This window comes from Leptonychotes weddellii, chromosome 3, assembly GCF_054177405.1.
Source record: "Leptonychotes weddellii isolate Sample4059 chromosome 3, ASM5417740v2, whole genome shotgun sequence".
In the NCBI taxonomy this organism is placed as follows: Eukaryota; Metazoa; Chordata; class Mammalia; order Carnivora; family Phocidae; genus Leptonychotes; species Leptonychotes weddellii.
In genome coordinates this window covers 17,254,407-17,273,474 of record NC_138371.1, presented here as the reverse complement: position 1 = coordinate 17,273,474, position 19,068 = coordinate 17,254,407, and the positions used below count along the sequence as shown (strand labels likewise).

At 53.8% G+C, this 19,068-nt stretch overlaps 2 protein-coding genes across 6 annotated transcripts in view; one reads left to right on the top strand and one right to left on the bottom strand.

The window, feature by feature from the left end:
* The window catches only part of TMBIM1 (transmembrane BAX inhibitor motif containing 1), a 17,064-nt gene extending 7,774 nt beyond the window's left edge, over positions 1–9,290 (bottom strand). Inside the window, exons 1-2 of the mRNA XM_006750542.3 lie at positions 9,135–9,290; positions 215–447 (exon numbers count right to left, since the gene is read on the bottom strand). Coding sequence (XP_006750605.1) covers positions 215–407 — 193 coding nt within the window. The 5' untranslated portion in view covers positions 408–447; positions 9,135–9,290. The remainder of the gene's footprint in view (positions 1–214; positions 448–9,134) is intronic.
* The window catches only part of PNKD (PNKD metallo-beta-lactamase domain containing), a 62,038-nt gene that overhangs the window by 13,673 nt on the left and 29,297 nt on the right, over positions 1–19,068 (top strand). The gene's annotated exons all lie outside the window — the stretch shown is intronic.

The following is a 19,068-nucleotide window of genomic DNA, read 5'->3' as shown; positions in this document are numbered from 1 at the left end:
TGCTGAGGGGGCAGGTGGGGAGGTGGCAGGTGGCTGGGGGGGCGAGGTGCTGAGGGGGCAAGTGGGGAGGTAACAACGATGTGGAAACAGAAAGAACTAAAGAGGAGATGAAAAAAGGGATGAAACAGGAAGCTGAAAGAAGGAAAAGAGGTGGCTCGTGTGGGACAAGTGCTGCCCCATCGCTCCCACCCCGGGGCTCCCTTCAGGGACTCACCGTAGCGCATGGGCATCGGGTGGATGGGGGGCATAGGCTGCGGGTAGCCAGCAGGGTGACCGTAGCCAGGCTGGGGGTAGGCAGGGTAGCCCCCAGGCAGGACGAACGGCTGCGCATAGCCCCCCTGGGGCGGAGAGCCAGGGTACAGGGGGTTGCGGTCCTCATACGGAGGGGGGGCGCTGGGGTTGGACATGGCCGCTCAGGGGCTGAGGGGAGACCCCAGCTGCTGGCACCTGAAATGGAGATGAGGAAAGCAGTCAGGAGTGCCCAGACCCAGCTCACCGGGCCCCAGTCCAGGCTGTCCCTGTGGAGAGGGGACCCTCCTATTTTCTCTCTTAATCACGACCCCCGTGTGTCATCCTGTGCCCACAGGCCATCCTCCCGGTCCCCACAGTGCTGCCTGCGCCCCTCGGCATTCATGCCAGCTCTCTGTCCCCGGCCCTCCTTCCTGTGCAGTTTCAAGCCCCCGGAAAGCAGAAGGGGGCGGCTGTGCAGGAGCCCAGAGCAGTCACTGGGCACCGCTGGTGTGAGGGGCAGGGGGCGAGCCCGGGAACCCCCACCCCGTGCTTGTCTAAGCCAAGCTTCCAGTGACCAGGGAAGAAGGCTGCTGGCCCAGCCAAGCCTCGGGGTGAGTCACACGGCCAGCTGGGACCCATTGCAGGGGTCAGCCCAGCCCCCAGGGCAGGTGGCAGGGGCATGGGGCCTGAAAGGCAGAGTTGGGGAGGAGCCAAGGCTCAAAGTGGGGGGCAGGGGGGGGCACGCGGAGGACCACAAGCTAGCCCCAGGGCCGAGCCACCAGGCCCGGAGCCGGAGGGCAGCGGGCCCATGGCCAGTGGCTGAGTCAGGGGACGCCGGAGAGGCCTGGGCGAGTGGGTGCGCTAGGCTGGCCACTCAGGGCTGGGAAGCTGCACAAAAGGGCAGGCCAGAGACAGGACTTTCTGGTTCCTTCAGATAACAGCCGAGGCACATCTGCCGGGTGTGCTGGGAGCAGGACAGTGTGTGCGGGCCCCGAACCCCCACTGGAGGGACAGAAACATGTTTTGAACGCCGGGGCCTCTGGTATCCCCGCGTTCCCCAGCAGGGGCTGTGGCTAGTGGGGAGGAGAGAGTGCTGAGGAGTCTGCCCGTACCTTCTCTGCAGCAGGAAGAGTCCCACAGCCGGGACAGGGCTGAGGAACGAGGAGGAGGGAACCCCCAAAACAGCTCAAAGGGACCTCCAGGTTGTATGGCCCCAAACGCTCAATTCGGATAAGGGAATTAGGCACAGAACAGTGAAGGGACTTGTGCCTCCCCAGGGTCACAGAAATAGCACGTGAAGGCACAACCAGAATTGAGGCCTTCAGGGTCCTGGGTATGCACACTCTGTGTTAGGCTACATTCTCGAGGCCTCTTAGGCCAGATAAATGTCCCCCAGGCCTGGTGTCCCCTCTGAGGTTGCAAAGATCGGGGCTGGAGAAGAGCTAAGGAGGAGGTCCCAGAAAGGCCCTAGGTCCTTGGTTAGGATGAGCCTTGACAGTGTCATGACCTCCTCCTACAGCATCTCCCAAGGGGCGGACCTTCAGGACCCCCCAGGGAGGAAGCACCCCCCAGATCCAGGCAGGCAGACATCCTCAGAACCTCTGCTGAAAGGAAGAGAGAACCGGCTTCTCTTTTTAGGGTACTCCACAGAGTCCAGGGATCAGATAAAGGACTGTCTTATCTCTTCTCTCTTAGGAGAAGTGGGATAGTGCAGAGAGGAAGGTGGTAGGGAGGGGCAGGGCGGAGGGGTGGCATAACAGGCCAGCTCAAATGGGTTACTTTGAGGAAAGCTGTTCATCCTCCCAGAGCCGAGAGACCAGCACAACAAGAATGTGTCAGGTCAGAAATAAGGAAGACCTTTCTAGCAGTGAGGGTGTGACACAGCGACCCAACTTGTCCACAGCAGGCTTGTGGTGAAGGTCTGCACAGTGGAGGAGAGCGGCCTGAGGAGATAAGGAGCGAAAGAGAACAGGAGAAGACCAAACACTGAGTGCTGTTTCAGAAACAGAGATACTAACTGCTGTGGGAAAGTTCTGGTCCCATGTAAGGGTAGGGAAATTAGCATAGATATTTGTAACATGGACATTTCTGTAGATTTTTAAAAAGGAAGAAACACAAACTGGCTCTCCTCCCCTGAGGCCAAAGGCTCCTTCTCCCTACACCCCCCTGCCCGCCCCTCTCCAGGAGCCCCCTTCTAACTCCACCAAGAGAATGGCGTCCTGTTTGTGGGAAGAGGTCCGAACAGGTCACCTTTGGAGTAGGGCTATCTGTCATTATTATGGCCGTCTCAGCCCCGGGTCCATCTGGGTGGTGGCACGCAGATGAACAGGCCGAACATGACCCAAGAGACACTGGCAGGGAAGGCCCGGTGGTCAGAAGCCCCAACTGGGCCACCACAGTGATGCCGCCATGACCCGGCCCTGTCAGCTGCTCAGGGTGCACCTCTGTAAAATGAGGTGTCATGGGCCAGATGATCTGTGAGCTCCTTTCCAGCTCTAGCCGACCGTGAATTATCTGAGGCACCCAGCTACGCGGGGCTTGCCCTTTGCCCAGCCAGCAGCTGGCCCGCCCTCCTTCTTCTAGGCCAAGCCAGGCCAACAGGTCCCTTCCCAGACACAGGGGCTGTGGCCCCAGAGTGCGGGGTGAATCACCGAGAGAAAGGTGGATAGGTCACTCTACCTTCCTGTCCCATTGGTAAAGCGAGGGGTTTGGCTCGCCTTAGATGAGGGACTCCGGGGGCCCGCTCCAGCTCAGAAGGCTACAGACGCACACAGACTCCCTCGCCCCGCCCTTGCCCCCCTCTCTGACTCTTCTGGTTTCAGAGGAATTCACCAGTAGACCTGCCTGCTGGGGATATCAGCAGGTCACAGTCCAGTTCTCTGAGGGCTCAGCCACCAGCCCAGGCTTACCGGAGACTGGCACTGGACCACTTCACCTCACTATGCCTCGGTTTCTCCACCTGGAAAATGTGTTTAACACTATAATTGTACCCTCCACGGAATTGTAAAAATATGCATAAAGCACTTAGAAGGGTACCTGACCCCTGATAAAAACAGTAAATGGTGGCTGTTTTTAGTTATTATTTTATTAATCCTTTCAGTAGTCCAACAGGGTGGATAATGTTACCCTAGTTACAAATGAAGAAAGGATTAAGTCACTGGGCCAAGGTTTCTTAGCTAGGGTGTGAAGAAGTCCACACCCGAGCTCCAAGACGGACTCCAGAGCCCATGCTCCAATCCCACATTTGGACAGCCTGTCTATCTAAGCCTCTCGTCACGTCTCATGGCTACCCATCTAAGACTCTAACAACAACAGAAGGCTTACATAGCAAGTGGACACTGAGCTATTCAGCCCCCTTTATAATCCCCGCCCCCCAACCCCAGTTTCCAAACAACCGCCAGGAGGTGAAGAGGGTGGTCAGAGAGAGTCTTAACTGCCTGAGCTGAAAGCAAGCCCACTCATCTAAGGCGAGCCAAACCCCTCGCTTTACCAATGGGACAGGAAGGTAGAGTGACCTATCCACGGTCATGGAGCTGGGCCCGGGGCTGGGATTACATCCCGGCTCTCCGGAGGTAGAGTCCTGGGCACAGGAGAGGGAGACAGTGTTCAGGCGGGTCAGGGGAGTGGCTAAGCTCAGCCTCACTCACCTCCGAGCAGGGCCAGGTGGGGCCCAACTGACTGCGGCCCAGCTACATGAGGGGCCTGGCCCCTTCCCTGCCATCGAGGCCTCAGCTAAGGATGAGGTTTGGGGCTGGCCTCTGCCTAGGTAGTAGGGAAAGGGGGAAGTGGTCAGTGTTAACTTTCGTAGCTATGACTAAGGGTGGGAGCTGGAAAACATGGAGTCGAAAAGGAATGAGGGGAAAGAGGAGGAAGACAATCCAGAGACCAGAAACCAGGAATCGGGTCATTTGGGTTCTGTCAGGAGCTAGTGGAGGAGCTCACAGTCTCCAGGGGCTAAAAGGGACCTTTAAGGCTCCCCACTGGAAGCCTGAATTTTCCTAAAACACAGTAGGCATTCAGCTTCTCCTGAACACACTCCAGTAACAGGGAGCAAGGCTGATCACTTGCAGGCAGCCTCAATCATTAGAACATTCTTCCTCACCATGCCTGTTATCAAGACATTCTAACTCTGCCCCATCCCTGCCATGTTACAGATCTAAGTTTGCTCCTCCATCCTCATGACCCCAATCCCCCCATCAGGAAGGTGCCAGAAGCTCTCCTTTCTCTTCCAGACCCAGCCATCCTGGCAGCAGAAGTGGGTGGGCTCAGTCACAGGACTTGTTGGCTGTCAAGGTTTTCAGATACAGCCTTGAGGGGGAAGCATCTCCTTCCCCTGGAGCCATCTCAGTGCGGTCCAGGCTCGGGCTCCCCTGGGGGCACCTGAGGGTTAAGGCTCTGGAATCCACGCAGAAGGGTTGCAGCACGAGGGTGAGGGTGTGTGTGTGTGCGCGCGCGTGTGCGTGTGTGTCTCGGAGGGAGGGGTGGAAAAGAGCAGCTGACTGGTCAGGCAGCCTCCCTTCCTCTCTCTGCCAGGAACGGATGCCCAGAGCCAGGATGGAAAGAATAGCTCAGAGTGTACATCTCAGGAAACCGCCCCAGCAGGCGCGGGAGCACAGCCCCCGGTCTCATGCCAGTCTCCTTCCCTCCCTTTTCCTTCAACCTACGCCCACCTCTCCTAGCCCTCCCCCACCCCCAGGAACCGGCCCCCCACTCCCCTCCCGCCCTGGCCCCAGCACAGAGCCACCAGGGCAGAGAAGTAAAAAGATACACCCAGGAGTGTCTGGGCAAGTCACCAGGCCTGCTGCACACGGGCCAAGAGGCCCAGAATCAACTTATCCTTCTGTCTGCCTGGCTTCTGGGAATAACAGGATGACTCTGAGGGGATCTAAAACCTGAGTCGTAAGAGCTGGAGTGGCCTTTAGAAATCACCTGGTTGCCTAACAGAAAAGGAAACCCCAATACCAAGAAAGTTCCAGCCCAGCCCACAAAAGGCCCTCTAGGTCATGGGTTTGGAACTTCCATTCCCAGCCCTGCCCACTGCCTGAGAACCCAGTAACAGACACAAGCACACACACAGCTGAGGCGGAGCCACAACAAGTCATTTTCCCCCCCACCCCCCATCCTCCGTGCCCCCCTGCTCAGAAATAGATAAGACTGCCAACCCACGACTTCCCTCCCAGCCCGATCTAGAGCCCAGGGCGGCCTCTCTCCCATCGGAGGCTGAGAGGGGTGGGGAGGGAGAGAAGGCCTGGAGAGCAGGGGAGGACCCAGGCCGCACAGCTCTGTCACCCTTCACTGGGGGGGGGGGTGTAGAAGTGTGTCACCAGTGCCAGTAAGCTCAGTGACCCCAGCCACGTCACTGGTCCCAACGGCCTGGAAATGCAGATATGGAAGGAGGAATCAGAAACAGAGCCCCTAGCCACCTCCCCCTTTGCCTTTCAACTCCTGCCTTTCCAGAGGACTTCCAGATTAGGAGGGAGGAGAGGCAGACGTAGTTAGCAAGCCACCGTGGAGAAAGGGAACTGCGTAACCCTTCCCTGCGGTGGGCAGGGCAGGCAGGAAGGAAGAATGTGGGCCCATCATTACCTCTCTGACGTACCCATTTTTACAAGTGAGGCCCTGAGGTCATGGCACCAGAAGACAGAGGAAGTCAGTGCCCTTGACACTGTGTGGGCCCACCACTTCTTTCACGCTTATACAGCAGTGAGTACCGGGTACCCGGCACTGGCTACTAAGGCAGGTCTGAGCCTGACAACAGCCCTCCGGGGTGCATATTCTTATCCCCACTCTCCAGAGGAGAAAGCTGAAATTCAGAGGAAAAACCCATCTAGGGGCCCAGAGCAGGCAAACAGCAGAGATGTGTTTGAACCCAGATTGGACGTCTGATTTTAGAGTTCCAGCCCTTTGCTTTTACACCTGCTTGGAACACAAGCTCCTGAGACACCCCATCAGCCACCTGCGTGCCCAGGCCAGTACCTGGGGCGGGGTGACCTAGTGAAGACCTTTCCCTTGGAGAGAGTCAGTCCACGACAAAGCTCTGGGTCAGAAGGCAGGGAGTGGAGTTCTTGTCCGGGTCCTAACTCTGCTGTGAGTCAGGGTGGGCCACTCCACATCCCCGGACTCTCTTTTCCCCACCATAAAACAGGTACACTGAACCAAAAGATCAAGCCTATTCCAACTCCAATAGCCTCTGCTTCCTAAGGAGCAGCCTAACAGAGCACAGCAGGTTTCAGGGCAGAATGACCTGCTTCCTAAAGAATCTACACCTAGGCTTACTCCCCATCTACAGAGGCAGACACACATGGCATGTTCAAGGGATGGGACTGACCCTAGCACCCTCTCCTCCCAAACTGCCCCCATACTGCCCTCTGGAACCTACGGCCAGCATTTCCTACGTGCTCACTTACCCCAGAGCCTGCAGGGAAACAGTGTTAGCAGTGTAGACAAGAAAGAGTACCAGCAGGAGGGAGGTCAGGAGACCTGGGCTCCAGTTCTAACCCTGCCACCAGGCAATTGACCTCCCTTGGCCTCCTTTTCCCCCATAGCAGCCCCCATGGGAGAGTGGGGGGAGGGAGTAATTTACCCAGAACCATGGAGTTGAGAGCTAAACTCATCCAGCAGGCATTTCCTGGACTGCTCTAAAGAACACCACCCCAGGAGATGTTAATGGACGAGTTCTGAAACAGAGAAGTCTGAAAAACAATCCATACCCCTTTCAGAGATTCCCAAGGCACAATGGCATATTCAGCCTCTGAGCAGTCCTGCAGTGAGCAAAAACTGTTCAACTTTGTTTAACCGAGTTTCCCTCCAAACTTTCTTAAGCCTGAAACATTTTTATCAGGGCACACCTAATTAATATCCTGTGGGATCCTGACCAGTCCACCTTTGTTTTACAGATAGACCCAGCCCTGAGAACGATTCATGTCCTAACTCCTCATATCTTAAAACCCCTGTCCTTACAGCCCTCAGAGCAGTCGCGTGAAGTACAAGTATGTCCCCTCATTCTGAGTCAGCCTGATCCCCGGCGAGGGTCCGGTCCTCTCCTCTCCGCCGCCCACCCCCCAAGACAGCTGCTATTATCTCCACAGTGAGATCTACTGTCAAGGGCTGGGGGACATCCTCAACTAGCACAGAACTAGGAGACTGGCATCCCCTAACATCACCTATATGTAATGGGGAAAAATACAAATCATTAAATACAAAGACTCATTCTTATCTTCCTCCCTGACTAGTGCATTGAGTACTCTCAGTAGTCGGCACTGTGGCCTGTGGACTTCTGAATATCTCTACTTCCAAACAAGACCCAGGTTTTGGTCTAGAATCCCAGACTCTTAGGTTTGGAGGATCTGGTCAAGGCCATCCCCTCCACGGCATTCCCAACAGAATACTCAAGAAAGCTCACATCAGTGTTAACCATACTGTTAGCAGAGGACTTCCTCCCCGAGAGCTATCGGAGCATCCACGCTCTGGCCCGCCCACTTCAGCGCTCCGAAGACACGAGTGTGTGTTCCTTCTTTGGGGCTTCTGCTCTTTCTGAAGGACCCAGGGTGAGAAGTTTGGGGGGGTGGAAGTGCTCTGAGGTGGACAGCTTCCAGCTGAGGCCCCCGTCCCCATGGGAGGAGTGTGAGCTGAGGTGGCTATTACCCCAGCCCATGACACGAAGCACTGCCCACACTTACGGCGTAACCCATCATTACCTCTCTGACGTACCCATTTTTACAAGTGAGGCCCTGAGGTCATGGCACCAGAAGACAGAGGAAGTCAGTGCCCTTGACACTGTGTGGGCCCACCACTTCTTTCTAAGTTACAAACTGGCCCTCTGTTTGGGTCCCCTGCCTAGAGAGACAGGGATGGCAGGCAGGTGAAGAAAAAGTACGGCTGCCCCTTTGGCCCAGGCAAAGCAGCCCCAAGGCAGCACGCGGCTCCCCGGGCCACCACTGGCCTTTGAAACCAAAGCTCACCAGTGAGATGAATATTTCAGAGCCCCGGAGAACTGGACACCCGAGGGAACTGCCATGACATCTGGCTCTGACCCTAGTTCCCAGGCCTTCCCCCACTTATCCCATGGCCGACGTTGGCGTTAGGTAGAAGGCCACCCCCTGGATCCCACACCCAGGCCACAGGAGGGTGAGAGGATGGAGACCCCCAGAGGACAAGAGCTGGTGCGGGACCCCGGGATCAGGGCCAAGCCTCCCAGCAGCCTTCCCCTGCTTGCCCTCCCGCTGTCTTCTGGCTCCTTCCCGGGGCTCCACTTGTTTTCCCCTTTCCCAGGTTCCTGTCGGGTGTTTATGCTGACCCAGAGAGGGCGCGAGGACAGTACTTCCTTGTTGCTTTCCCAACCCCGCCTGGGGACAGTGGTTGGAAGCAGGCGGGCTGAGGCAAAGTCATGGTGACAGGGGTGGCCATTCCCCACGCCAAGCACGGTGGGCCGCTGGCTGCTTCCACCCCAAAAGCCAGGCCCCCTCCCCCCCTCGCATACTCATTCACCTGTCTACGCCTAGACTGGCACCAGCCTCCCGGCCGCTCCCCTCCCCCTCGCACCGGCCCAGGGCCCTGACAGCCCTCCTCCCGCGCACAGCCCGCCACGCCGGGGGCTCGTACGGTGGACACGCCCTGCGACACACGCGCCAGAAGGAGGGGGACGTGACACCCTCAGACCCTGGCCCGCTCGCCGGTGCCCACAACCCACTGCTCCGCTCCCAACGCCCAACAGGCGCCACTCGGCCGCCCGGACGCCGGCGGGAAAGCGAAACTCCCAGGGCGAGGGCCACAGATTCTCACCCGGCGCCGCCTCCCCGGGCCGAGCACTCGGAGGAAGTTCGGGGCGCCGCCCCAGCCCTGGCCCCGTCCCCGCCGGCCCACGCCGTACCCCCACTCCCGCCGGCCCCGGCCCCTTGGCTTGCCTGGCCGCTCCGACGGTGCGCTGCCGGCCTCGCTCCCGACCTCCCTCCAGGCGCAGCGAGTCCCGCACGGAGCGCACGGCCCGGGCCTGAGCTGGGCGGGCCTGGGCTGGGCTGGGGCTCCGCGCCCCGCCCCGTCGCGCCGGCCCCCCGTGGGGCGGGGCCTCGGGACGCCGCCAGGGGGCGCTGGGGGCCGCCCGGGGTCCCGCCCGCGTCCGCCCGCTCTGCGCGCGCCTCCCGAGGCCCCGACGACCGTCTAGGGTTCTCTCGGATATAAAGGCAATACGCGATCACTGATGGAAACTTAGAAAACACAGACACACAGGGGAAAATCTGTTCTCTCCACGCCTCCCGACTTCCAGCGGAAAGCGCTTGCGTTTGTGCTTCTTTGCCTTCCATGTCCATGTATTTTACTTATCTTTCCAGAGTGGGGCGTATTGTATGATGTTTTATCTATTGCTTTTATTTTACTTAACATTTTATCATGAACATTTTTCTTGTCACTAGCTAATTCTTCAGAAGCATGATTTTAATGCCGCAAAGTATTCTATCACATAGCTGTGCTCATTTATTCAACCAATTTCTTACTGGAAGACAGTTCAGTTGTTTCTCGTTTCTCATTATTAGACATAAATCCGTGGTGAACATCCTTGACAGTTCTCTTCTTTTAAACCAAACGCACTTCACAGGGTTAAAACTTCAAACGTCCAGACGTAAAGACGGGACTTGGAATCTCTCTGTCCCTGGGAACTAGGACATTTCCTGCTTGAAGTTAGTTCAACCAGGAAAGCAGGTGTTTTAGACTCAGAAATCCTGACTTGGGAGGTAGGTTACTAGTACTCCCGGGCCTTCACCTCAGCCCTCCCAGCCACTAAGGCAAGGATGCCCTCCTAGTGCCATTTTACAGACCAGGAAACGGGTTCTGGGAATTTTTGAAACATTGCCCGAGTTTGTATAGTTGCAAAGTCCATGTTTTTTCCATTATGCCAGAGCTGCCAGTCGATGAACAGCTTAATTTCAGGTGCTTATCTAGTGCTAATAGCTACAAATCAACATTACCACTGGATGTCTTTCACAGCCTCTAGGGCTCTAACTTCTTGAATGGCAGGGATGGGACCCCTAGACTTGACAAAAAACAGCTGGATGCCCTCCTGATTCCAGACCCATCACTAAGCACTTTCCTTTACATGATTCTCTCTGGTGGCCCAGTCTAGCTTAGGAAGGAGGGGCCCATGGACTTACCTGGAAGCCCATAAGTGAAAGCATTGTGCCTACCAGTAAGCATAGTAAGCAAAATTACCACTCAGATTGTATATTTCAAACCAATTAAAAGAGATTTTTTTTAATTGCCTCCCCCACACACAGTTCGTATGTTTATTCATATAGATATAATTTAAGTAGAAGTTACTTAGGGGGACTTGTGGACATTTTGGCAGGCTAGCCCCCACCTCCCCCAGCCACCCCAGCTCTCAATGTGAAGTCAGATCTTAGGAGCCACGAACCTCATTTTAGGAAGTCCCCTCCCAACTCGTGAGCTTACCAGCAAGAGCTCACAGGAGCAAGTTCTCTGATAGCAGAATAGAGCCTCGGGTGAAATGTAAAGCTCCGCTGAATCTGGCCAGATCTCGGGGCACCTCTTCATGTCCTCTACACTTGGGCCTGTTCTCCAGAAAGCACCCTCCACTTTCTGGAACTGCCAGAACAGTCTCCAGGGAGATTTGTTTTCCCAGCCAGCAATCACATCCGCCTCATGGGAAAGGGGAATGTAGAGACAAGCCTCGCTGCCTGCTTTCTCCTGAGCCCATTTTCTGATCATGGAATCAAGATTATAATCCTACAAGAATCTGAAACGAAGCACCTGGCCCAGGGCATACCATGGGCATTCAGTGAATGATGTCTCCTTCTCTTGACCCCCTTTTATCCCTGGATAAAAGGGATAAAGGCCTTATTTATAAGACTCTCAGCAGATTACTAACTAAGCCCCTGCTGTGTGTCAAGCAGACAGGAATTTCTGGTTCTGGAGATGACAAAACTGAAGGACTGCAGCCCAGCCCCTGTCCTCAAGAAACTCACAGTCTAGGGGAGATGGTAAAAGACCACATCATTTTCATTTTGACAGTTTGGCAAGTGCTGGGATGAAGAAGTGTTCACTTGGGGACAACATCTTAAGCAAGGGGTTTAGGGTCCCTACCTCCCAGCAATCTAGGATTGAGCAGGTGGAGTCGGGTGGGAGTGCTAAGAAATTGGGCCGGAGCGGGGTGCGCCTGGGTGACTCAGTCGGTTAAGCATCGGGCTCTTGATCTCAGCTCAGGTCTTGATCTCAGGGTCGCGAGTTAAGCCCCGTGTTGGGCTCCATGCTGGGTATGGAGCCTACTTTGAAAAAAAAAAAAAAAACAGGACTGAGCAAGGAGACAGCGGGTCAGAACTGAGATTTCACCTCCGGGGCAATGGGAGGCATGTGGCTGTCAACAGCCATCTAGAGGAAAATCGGGAAGGGCGTGGGAGGCTTGATGGTGCCCCCGGAGTAGGGGGACCAGCTTTAGCAAATAGAGGCAGAATGACCAGGTATATTTGAACTTCAGACAAACAACAAATAATTTTTTGTATAAGTATGTGTCATTGTCCCATATAGTATTTGGGAACATTTTAGACTAAAAAGTGTGCATTGCTTATCTGAAGTGCACATTTACCTGGGCTTCTTGTGTTCTGGCAACCCTGCCCCAGGAGGAAAGTCAAATCAAGTTCAGTCAAATCAGGCAGCAGGAGGCAGAGTAGAAGGAAGGAAAGGAATCGGGCTGATGTTTGTTTTAGGGACGGGGCAGCCAGAGCTTAGTGATTGGAGAGGGGAGGTTGGCAGGAGTGGGGGGGGTGGGGGGGGCCTGGAGTGGTTTTCCTGGAGCCCAGGTGGAACCAGAAGGGAGTGGCCCTGGAACGCTCAGCTTTCTCTGCAGCCAGCCCCGGGGCTTCAGTAATCTGTCTTATACATTCCTCCTGCCCTGTGCCTGATCACTTAGAGCTTATGCGTTACTCCACCCGAGAAAGGAGGTCTTTTCATTTATCACTCACTTTCTCCAAAGAGCTCCCTTTTGTTTTTCAGAAGTAAATATGGGGGTAAATATGCCTCTTTCTCGCCACTGGAGGGCAAGGACAAAGTCTCATTCATCCCTAGCCTCAGACAGCCCTGCTCCATATCTGTTGAATTAAAGGAACTCTAATTTTTTTTTAAAGATTTTATTTATTTATTTGAGAGAGAGAATGAGAGACAGAGAGCACAAGAGGGAAGAGGGTCAGAGGGAGAAGCAGACTGCCCGCTGAGCAGGGAGCCAGATGTGGTACTCGATCCCGGGACTCCAGCATCATGACCTGAGCCGAAGGCAGTCGCTTAACCAACTGAGTCACCCAGGCGCCCGCATTAAAGGGACTCTAATGCACCAAGCTGGGGTGGGGGAGGGCATTAGAGCTCTTTCCCCTGAAAATTAGTCTTATTATCTATAAACAGTGGTCAGCACTTTCATAAAGAAATCGGGAGAAGAAAGAACAGTGGATTTGAATGTGCCAGGAACAAGAATTTTGTCCTAGCTTTGCCCCTCAATGGCTGTGAGGCCTGGGCCCATGTATTTACTTATAAATGAGTCTAATCATACTGTTCTTTCCTTCCTCCTACACTTTTGAAGCCTCAGATGAAGTCAGCTACGTGATAAGCACTGAAAAAGGCATGCGTGTGGGGCTGTTGTTAGTGATCTTGCCAGCGAGGTAGAACTGGAAACAGGTTAGGTGAGAGAGCTCCCCCTTCCCTAGATGTGTCTCCTTGTGACAGAGGCCGGGCCACGGAGCCCACGTGGCATCCACCGCGCCACGGCCAGGGTGCACGGCAACGCCTTCCAGTCATTCCTGACCATCAGAATCGCCCTAAGGGCTTGGGAAACCATGGCCATTCCTTGGGAGATACCTCTTTCTAGAATCAGAAATGTGAATCAATCTTCAGGGGCGGCTGAAAGAAACGCCCCCTGGTGAATCCGATTCTCAGCCAACTTTGGCGCTAGACAGACCTGGGCTCTGTTCAAATTGCGTTAGTGACGCCGGGCCTATTACTGAACTTCTGGGAGCCTTGTATCTTTCTCTGTAAAAAGGGAGGTAATAATACAGGGTGTAATGTTTCAAAATAGCAGCTTCCAAGGGCTTGGGGCCTAGCAAAAATTGTCAACTGTAATGGTTGGCGGTGAGAGAGAAACGCAGTGACTCAGTGATGAGCACACCCCTCAGTTTAGCCAGCCGTGTGATTGCCTTTGGAAGACTAAACACGACCAGAATAGATGAATTGGCGGTAGCTAAGGTGTGCCCTCTCGCCCTGCCCACTGCTGCTGGTAGACCTTGGCCTCCTCGGTCACCCTGACCTGTCAGGGGATTCCCAGCTTCTGCAGACCTCTCCTGCGCAAGAAGGCCTTCCTCATATCTTACCCGCATTTGTCTAAACAACACCACACTCCGCAAAGCCAACAGCCATTTCCTCTTCCCTCACTCCCAGCCCAAGATAATAGCTGCCCTAAGGTCTCTCCTTGCCAGTAACTGTGCCCCCTCCGTAATCGCAGGGTCAAGCGCCCACACTCTGATCACCATCTATCTCCCCAGCTCAACAACCCCAACAGCAACAACTCTGTGACCACACCAGGATTGACAGCTTCTGCGTCTTATCTCCTTTTCCCTGTCCCTCCCCTTTTCACTTCCCTCCTTAACCGGCTTCGATCCCAATCCCCTGTGGGAATCCCTGCACTCCTTTGCCCCCCTGCCTGGTGGAGCTCAGAACGCTGCCCGCACACAGCTGAAAGGCAGAAGGAAAACATGCAAGGTGCTGACAGATCTCCCTGAGTTCATCAAGACTTGGGTTTTTCTCGGCATTCATCTTGACCTTCCTGCCCTAGATAATTACTCCACACTTACGTCAGTCTCTTCAAAGCTCCAGCTCCTTCTCCACAGCCTTACTCTCAGGCTTGGCCTTCCTTCCCGTGTCACTGAGCGAACAAAAGCTGTCAGAGAACCGCAGCCTGGATCGCCACTGAGCTCTCTCGAACTTCTGTGTGCATAACAGATAACGTGGGGATCTTGTCTAAATGCAGATTCTGCTTCCCCGGGTGGGACCTGAGAATCTGCATTTCTAATGAGCTCTAGGTGATGTTGCTGCCTGGTGGCCCATTCTCTTCCAGGTGAGGTCATAAGCTTTTCAAGCTTAATTTGACCAACGCTTAAGTAATTTAAAATTTTCCAGCAAGCCCATTTAAAAAGTAAAAATAAGGGCATCTGGGTGGCTCAGTTGGTTAAGCATCTGCCTTCAGCTCGGGTCATGATACTGGAGTCCCGGGATCAAGCCCTGCCTTGGGTGGGGGGGGGGTACCTGCTCAGCGGGGAGTCTGCTTCTCCCTCTGCCCCTCACCCCGCTCGTGTTCTTTCTCTCACTCTCTCTCTCAAATAAATAAAATCTTTTAAAAAATAAAATAAATTTTAAAAAAGTAAAAATAAGCAGGTACAATGAATTTTAATAATTTATTTATTTAACCCAACATTTGTCTAAAAGCATCATTTCAACATTTAACCAAGTATAAAAAATTCTTGATAGGATTTTTTTCATGCTAGGACTTTGAAATCTGGCGCATAGTTTACACTTACAGCACATCTCAATTTGGATGTTAAATTTTCATCAGAAATACTGACTATCTAGATTTTATAAAAAATGTACAGCTGAAAAGGTAGATTCACATACCCAGGTTGTTCCAAACATATTTGAGTAACTGTAATCAGTGTTGATTTTTACATTTAACTTTAAATGAACTGAAATAAGATAAAATTAAAATTCAGCTTCTCAGTTCCACTAGCCACAGTTCAAGTATTCACTGGCTGCATGTGGCTGGTGGCTACCATATTGGACAGCACGGATGTATGGCAGTTATGCTGGTCATCAACTGCGGGAAGAATTTGGGGGTCAAGGTCTATGCTGTATTCATCTCAGACCCCCCACCCGCCCACTTCTCCCCAAATGCCTGGCCTAGGACCTGAACTCAGCACTTTTTATCGAAATAAATTTATTCCCAAGTCAAAAATTGACCTCTAGGAACACACGCTTAGTTCCCAAACATGACCACCAGGGGGCAGGATCTGGCTAGCATCTCTTGGCAAAAAAAAGGAGAACCCTAACAATTTGTCTACATAGGTGGAAGATCATCCAGTGCCGTGTTTTTTATTGCTCATCATGACCCATTAGCGAATTCAATTAAGTGAGTCATACCGACATTAAAAAAAAAATAGGCCAGAAAAATATATGAACATAAGCCCTATTATCGTTACGTGTAACTTTGTTTTAGTTTTATGTATACATCTATTGTGTATGAGTCTTTTTTTTAGCTTTATTTATTTTAGAGAGAGAGAGCACACACACGCACGAGCAGGGGGAGGGGCAAAAGGAGAGGGAGAGAATCCCAAGCAGACTCCCTGATGAGTGTGGAGCCCCACACAGGGCTCCATCCCACAACCATGAGATCATGACCTGAGCCAAAATCAAGGGTCGGACACTTAACCAACTGAGCCACCCTGGCACCCCTGTGTATGAGTCTTGATCTAAAATGTCCTTATTGTGAGTCATGGTCAAAAGTCACCTTAATTTCCCATACCTACACATAAAGAAACCAAACCCACAAGTTGACCAGTGTGGAAGCTAGGAAATGGGAATAGGAGAGCTCCTTATACTGTTTTCTCTTCTGTTATAGCTGTTCTAAGTTCTCCATAATAAGAGGTTAATTTGAAAAGGAACTGAGCTCAGAGAAGTAGAATGGCATGCCCAGGCTCGGGGCTAGGCACTCTGGAGCCAGGCCTCACACCCAGTGCTTTTGTACTGACTCAGCAAGTGTTGCTGCGGGGCTGTGGGGCAAACTGTGCTAAGCCCTGCCCCGAGGTGCAGGCAGACAGGGGGGAAAACCATACCTACAGCTCCCGCCCTCTTGGAGCTTGCAGTCCAGTGGGGAAGACGGACATTAGCGACTAGTCTCACAGGCAAATACATCATTACAAACAGTAATACCTGGGGCGCCTGGGTGGCTCAGTTGGTTAAGCGACTGCCTTCGGCTCAGGTCATGATCCTGGAGTCCCGGGATCGAGTCCCACATTGAGGTCCCTGCTCGGCGGGGAGCCTGCTTCTCCCCCTGACCCTCCCCCCTCATGCTCTCTCTCTCTCATTCTCTCTCAAATAAATAAATAAAATCTTAAAAACAAACAAACAAACAGTAATACCTGCTCTGAAGAAAAATGGACTCGGGGTCGTAAGAGAGCAGTACCTGAGATTGGAGAGACCAAAGCAGCTGCCCTGTGAGGGTGCAACCGAAGAGTAGCCCGAGTCAGCCAAGCTGTGTGTGCGCGCGCGCGTGCACGCGTGTGTATGTGCAGATATGCGTGCGGTGGGTGTGGATGTGTGTGGTGTTTGTGTGTGTGCGTGTGTGTGTAGTGTGTATATGTGGATGTGGATGGTATGTGGTGTGTGTGTGCAAATGTGGATGTATGTGGTATATATGTGTATGGTGTGTGAGGGGGGTGTGTGCGTGTGTGTGTGTGGTATGTGGTGTGGATGTGTGTGTGGATGGTGTGTGGACGTGTATGGTATATGGTGTGTGGGGTGTGTGTGGATATGGATGTGTGTGGTGTGTGGTATGTGGTGTGGGTGTGTGTGTGGACGGTGGGTGGTATGTGTGTCTGTGTGTCATATGTGATGTATGGGGGGTGGTGTGTGTGGCAATGCGGGCATGCTGTGATCATTCTCCACTGAAGGAACAAGCTGTGTGGAGGTGGCGGAGGTTACCCCGAAGCCGAAAGTGCCTGGGGTGCTCGGGGAACTCTGAGGTGAGGTGAGCACTGGGGTGCAGCCTAAGAGGAGACTGGGGAGCTGAGCAGGGGCCAGACCTGCAGGACCTCTTGGGCCTCGTTAAAGATTTTGAATTTTACTTCAAAGGGAAGCCATTGAATGATTTCGAGCCAAGGAGAGACATGATTCGGTTTTCATTTTAAGAAGATGCCCTGGCTCTGAGCAGAGAATGGGCTGGGGTGTGAGCGGGAAAGCAGGGCGGCCGTTAGGAGCTGTCTCGGGCGTCGGATGGAAGGTGGTGGCGGAACCTCCACCTCTGGAGAATCGATGCATCTCCCCCCACAGCCACCCCAAACCCACATAACTTCTTTGGCCTCATTTGGCTGGCTACCTTTCCTTTGTCCCCCACGACTATCTCTGCCCTTCTCCACTGCTCAGAGCTGGCCTGGGTGGACGCATCCGTGGGCCCTTTGTCCTCCAGCTTCGGTTGGGTTTGGCCAATGGAGAGAGGGGAGTCGAGGAGCACGTGAAGTCAGGGTATTTGTTCTCCTTCATGAAGGGTCTCCATGGACCGGCTCATCCCTCAACCAAAGGTCAGGTGGCCCTGTCCACACATCTCTGTCCCTCCAAGTTCTACACCTGCTCCATGCCCTCACCTGTCAGGCCTACAGGTGGTGCCAGGACCCCCCTGTCAGAGTCCTGGGGAACGGCACTAGCCCTTGGGCTTCCTGTACCCTGCGCGTCACCTTGTAATCCGTTCACAGCGCTCTCCTCCAGTCCTCGGTTTGAGTGGCTTCTCCATTTCCTGGCCAAGTCCAGCAACACAGCATCAGTGGGATGAGCCTGGACTTCGGGGTCAGATAAAACTAGGACCGAATTTGGGCTCTGTCACTTACTAGCTCTGTGAGGGGGTGCATCATTTAGCCCGGCCGAACCTCAGTCTGTTCATCTCTAACACGAGGACACCATCGCCTGCCTCACACAGTGGCTAGAACAGTGGAGGGACACGCGCAAGGATGCCGCTCCCGCCTGGTGCACAGTAGACGAGCATCCACGCTGGGTTTGTTCTTCCTTCCCTGGCGACTGAGCAAAGCACTTGGTACTCTGCCCTGGGTCCAGGGCGGTACTGGGCGCTGGGATGAGGGGCAGACTGGGGAGGCCGCAGTCCTGGAAACAAGGTACAGTGGCTCCCCCAGTTGGACTCCACCACAGTTCAAGGGAGAAAATCGTGAGGGTTACTTTTCAAACCATTCATTTCATTGTTTACAACTATGTGGCAGGTGTTTCTCCAGAGCGTGGAGATAGAGTAGTGACCGGGCATAAGCTGTGGTGATCAGAAGGGGCTTCAGAGGGGAGATTGAATTCACTTTTAGCTTTCAAGGAGCTGTGCTCCAAGATAGGACGTAGCTGTCTCCCTGGGGACTGACCTCACGCTCCCCCCTTTCTCCCCCTGGGAGAGCCTGCAGAACTCCCCAGACTGAGAATCAGCCTCAAAGAGTTCCAGGGGCTTCGGGAGTGTATTAGATCACCTTGGCTGTGTGGGGGCACAAGGTACCCAGAGAAGAGTGCCTGGGGGATTTCTCCAGGCCTGATGGGGCAGGTGTAGGGGACAAACAATCCAGGACAGTGACCAGGGCAGACCTACTGAAGGGGTGGGGGGCACGTGGAAGGGAGCAGCGCAAGCATAAGATGCTGGAAAACTGGGTTGAAGCCATATTGCTAAGTCAAGCAATGTGAATTTAATGGTGTAGATGCTGGCTTTGAGCAGGGAGGGTGCAGACCTGATTGAGAGTTGGGCTTCCAAAGGCTTTGTCTGATAGCCTTTGTACGCTGGATGGGGGACGGAGGTGTCTGCGGTGGGTGGGCCGAGTGTTAGGACCCTGGCCCAAATTTGGGTGATGGCAGTGGGAAATGGAGGGCAAGGATCACACCCTCTGCACCCATTCCTAAAATGTGTATTGGCACGCCCACAAGCACCAGGCGTCGATGTTGCAAGAAACATACAAGATTCAATAACATCACTGAATGAATATCTGCAAATGAACCCTGCACTGTGTGCTTTACTTGGGTAATCAAGGTTAGTCGTCAGAATAGCTC